This window comes from Nelumbo nucifera, chromosome 6 (genome assembly GCF_055504915.1).
Source record: "Nelumbo nucifera cultivar China Antique chromosome 6, China Antique-T2T, whole genome shotgun sequence".
NCBI lineage: Eukaryota > Viridiplantae > Streptophyta > Magnoliopsida > Proteales > Nelumbonaceae > Nelumbo > Nelumbo nucifera.
The window spans coordinates 47,399,616-47,403,828 of NC_142654.1; the positions used below are offsets into that span (position 1 = coordinate 47,399,616).

General features: G+C 38.8%; 1 protein-coding gene across 1 annotated transcript; it reads left to right on the forward strand.

Moving 5' to 3' along the window:
- The first annotated feature begins 429 nt into the window (after positions 1–429).
- Positions 430–1,617, forward strand: LOC104590650 (uncharacterized). Its single transcript, XM_010249371.1, has one exon. It carries the CDS (start codon positions 430–432, stop codon positions 1,615–1,617), a length of 1,188 nt encoding a protein of 395 aa, XP_010247673.1.
- Positions 1,618–4,213: the final 2,596 nt, after the last annotated feature.

A 4,213-nucleotide genomic window follows, 5' to 3' on the forward strand; every position in this document is an offset into this window, starting at 1 on the left:
CCCCAGACCGACCCACTACCTGTGAACATTCTAAACTAACACAAGTCTCATTAAGTGTCCAGTTTAAGGGTATTACACAGAAACATACCAAGGGAACATGAATCAAATATGCACTTTTATTCATTTACAATAAACTCATAAAGTACATCATTCTGATTGAAGCTAAGGGCATACAAAACTGTCTAACATTTACTACTTACCCTCCGGTTCTATCACCACATGGAATGAGATGAAAAAGCAATTTCTTGAAAAGTTCTTCCCTGCCTCCCGAGCTGCTAACATCAGAAAGGAAATCTGCGGGATAAGACAATTCAGCGGAGAAACTCTCTATGAGTACTAGGAGATATTTAAGAAACTCTGTGCCAGCTGTCCACAACAACAATTCCAGACCAGCTACTTATCCAATATTTCTACGAAGGATTATTGCCGATGGATAGAAGTATGATTGATGGAGCAAGCGGAGGTGTGTTGGTGAATAAAACTCCTACTCAAGCAAGAGAATTAATCTCAAACATGGCCGCCAATGCACAACAGTTCGGCAATAGACAGAAACCCATTCCGAGGAGAGTCAATGAGGTAAGCACTTCTTCCATCGATCAACGATTAGATACCCTCACCTCTCTCGTGGAAAAACTGGTTGTAGGCCATGCACAGCAGATAAAGACTTGTGGCATTTGTTCAACTATGGGTCATCCTACCGACATGTGCCCTAAACTTCAAGATGAACCCTACGAGCAAGCCAATGCTGTTGGAGGGTTCCCACAAAGGAGATACGATCCCTATTTGAATACGTATAATCCAGGATGGAGGGATCACCCTAATCTTAGCTATGGAGCCAAGCCCTTTGGTTTCCAACCTAGACAACTAGCTCCACAACATGCACCTCCCAGACTAGGTATGTCTTTGGATGAAATTGTAAAATCACTTGCATCTAGTACCCAGCAATTCCAACAGGAGACAAGGACAAGCATCCAAAACCAGGAGAATCAAGTCAGCCAATTAGCAACTGCTGTGTGTCAAATGGAATCTCAAGGATCGGGAAAGCTACCCTCCCAGACCATGGCCGACCCTAAGCAAAATGCAAGTACAATCACCTTGAGAAGCAGAAAGGAGCTAAATAAACCTAGCAAGGAAGTGCCTAAGAATATAGCCAAAGAAGAAATAGAGAAGGAAGCACTACCCCAAACTCAAGATCCAAGTGGTAAACAACCCCAAGCCGTAGTGACCGCTCCACCTTTTCCAAGCCGATTTGCAAAATTCAAGGAGGAGCAAGAGAAGGATATTCTTGAGACATTCCACAAAGTTGAGGTAAATATCCCCCTCCTTGATGCAATCAAGCAAGTACCCAGCTATGCTAAATTCCTCAAGGAGTTGTGCACTACTAAGAAGAAGCTTAAAGGCGATGAGAAAGTCCATATAGGGGAAAATGTTTCAGCAATCCTCCAAAGGAAATTACCTCCTAAATGCAAGGATCCAGTACATGAAGTTTTTGAACTTGGTGGGAAGGAGGGATTCAGAATTTCCATTACTAAGCATCCTGAAAAAGAGGAGTCAACCTTGAGTTTTAAATTGCAAGAAACTGTTGCAGCATTGAATGATTCTCCGGAGTTACAATAGTCAGGTAAAATTCCTTATATTACGTTACCAATTTCTAATGAGAGACCTTTACCCTCTGTTTTGCAGACCCTTATTCCAGATTTGAACCCGCCCATGATGGATGAAAGGGGAGAACACCAGAAGTTGCAACTACAAAAGTTAGAGGATTTGGTTTATGATGATTAAAAACAAGGAAGTTTATTTTTCTTTTTTCTTGTTTTTACATTTATAGTTTAATTATTTCCACCTTTTCTTTGCATTTCACCTTACATTAAGGACAATGTATAGATTAAGTGTGGGGGGGGGGAGTATAGGATTTTGATTTAGGATTTTAGATGAGCAATTATAAAAAAAAAAAAAAAAGAAACTGAACTCTCTTGAAATCAATTGAAGCAATATTCTGGGAAAATTCTTGTGAACCTAGTAATGAGGTGCGAATTCTAACAGTAGGATGGAGCACAAAATGCACCTACTAGCCAGCCATTCAAAAGTAGGATGGAGCATAAAATGCACCTACTATTCAAGCAATTCTAACAGTAGGATGGAGCATAAAATGCACCTACTGGCCAAGTAATCCTAAAAGTGAGATGGAGCAAAAAATGCACACACTTTCACCAAGAAGAGAAAAAAAAAGAGAGTAAAGATAAAAATGTTTTCCCTAGTTTACTACCTGGTTTGTAGTAGCAAAAATTGAATTGGTTGATAGATGAGTCGTGTATGACTTGGTCGTGTTGATTTAACGGTTTTCAATAGTTAACGTAGAATATTTGGTGAAAAAGAAGAAGGAAAGTTGGGTTTAAAGTTTGGTAGGATAGTTTGTTTATTTTTGCTTAAATTTTGTCTTACCCGAGGATGGGCAAGGTCTAAGTGTGGGGGGATTTGATGAGAATGAAAATTATCATATCTTTATCCCTTAATATTCAGTCTTTTATACTTAGTTCCTAATTGGACTCACTATTCTTATATTTCGATTTAGGGCACGAAAGGAGGCGTTAGGTGAAAAACAAGGCTAATCGGGTAATTTTTGCACAGTTTCGGCGCCGTGTGATAATTTGGATATAACTCACCTATCCGGACTCCGATTGACATGATTCAAGATGCATTGGAAAGACAAGAAAATTCTCTATAACTTTCATGTTTTGAGTTTTCATATATTCGTATTGCATCGAGGTCAACATCAGGCCCAAAGTCTCTGCAAATTTGTAGAGAAGCCCAATTCGCAGAGAGCCCCATATTGCAGCAAAGCCCAATTCGCAGAGAAGCCCCAGTTCGCTGGAGAAGACTAGCCCAATTCAGCATGCAATAGTAGGGCCCACTCATCATTTCTAATAGAATTCGGCTAAGAGTCTTAATCAGATACAATTTTTATTGTAATCTGAAAGAAAGAAAAGAGTTAGAGTTCAACTTAGTTAAGAGTTTCTATTTAGAGATAAGGATAAGACTAAATCTAAATTAGGAAATAGGACTTACTATTTTTTGAGAAAGAGAACTCTTAAGAGGAGCTGAAAACTGCTCCCTCCTATATAAAGGGGGGGGGGGGGGGGGGGGGGGGGGGGCGGACTAGCACCCTCAAATCTTGGAGACAAGAGTTCAGCAAGCAAGAGAGGAAGAAAGCAGAATATGCCCTCCTCATCTAGAAGTTGCGATTTCTACATGAAGTGTGTGTAAACTTTTGATTTCTGGTTGTAAGGTTAGGGAAGCTTTGATTCTTAAACATTGTGAGATCTAATTGATTTTTATTTCAGTTCATTGTTTATGGGTATTCATATGTTTTCTGCGATTTCCTGTGAGGATTATTTTTATTGATTAAGCAAGAAGGATCCCTTGCTCATTCAATGAGAATTATCTATGGCTGATTTAACCTCCAATTTTGCATATGATTGGTAGGTTTAATCATGGTGGCAACTAACATAAATTGATTATGGACAAGTTTTCGATTTATGTTAGGAGGAAATATGATCTGGTTTAAACGGTCCGAGCTTGTGAGATCGCTGACCAGAATTGGGTCTCTCCCCTCTTAATGCTATTAATAGATTAAATCCTAAGAATTTGCTTAGGACTATCTATTAATAAGAGAAGCAATCAAAGAGCTTGTTTTGGTTGCCGAGAAATACGAGTAGAGGTGGCTGTTAGAGCTTGTTTATGGCTATAACCAATTTATTCATAAACATATGAATTTATCCTTGCATTGATGATCAATGATAAGAATCAAGGCTGAACTTGTCCCTTCAACTAGAAGCTATCTCCAATCGATTTAATCCTTGCTTTATTTTATTTTATTTTATTTTCCTTGCTTTTATAACAACCCCTCTATTTTCTTTTCTATTGGAAATAAATCCACCCAATCCCTGTGGAGACGACTTTGTTCATCACTATATACAAAAATATTTAATTCGAGCAGGATTTTTATTTTTGGTTGGATTCGACACCCACCACAACCCCTCTATTTTCTTTTCTCTTGCAAATAAATCCACCCAATTCCTGTGGAGATGACCTTGCTCATCACTATATACCAAAATATTTAATTCGAACAGGATTTTTATTTTTGGTTGGATTCGACACCCACCAAATTTTGGCGCCATTGCCGGGGATTGGTGTACTAAGTAGATTTATTCCC

Bases quoted from the DNA above. Each gene is read 5' to 3' on its own strand.
- LOC104590650 (XM_010249371.1), top strand. From the start codon at position 430: ATGGATAGAAGTATGATTGATGGAGCAAGCGGAGGTGTGTTGGTGAAT.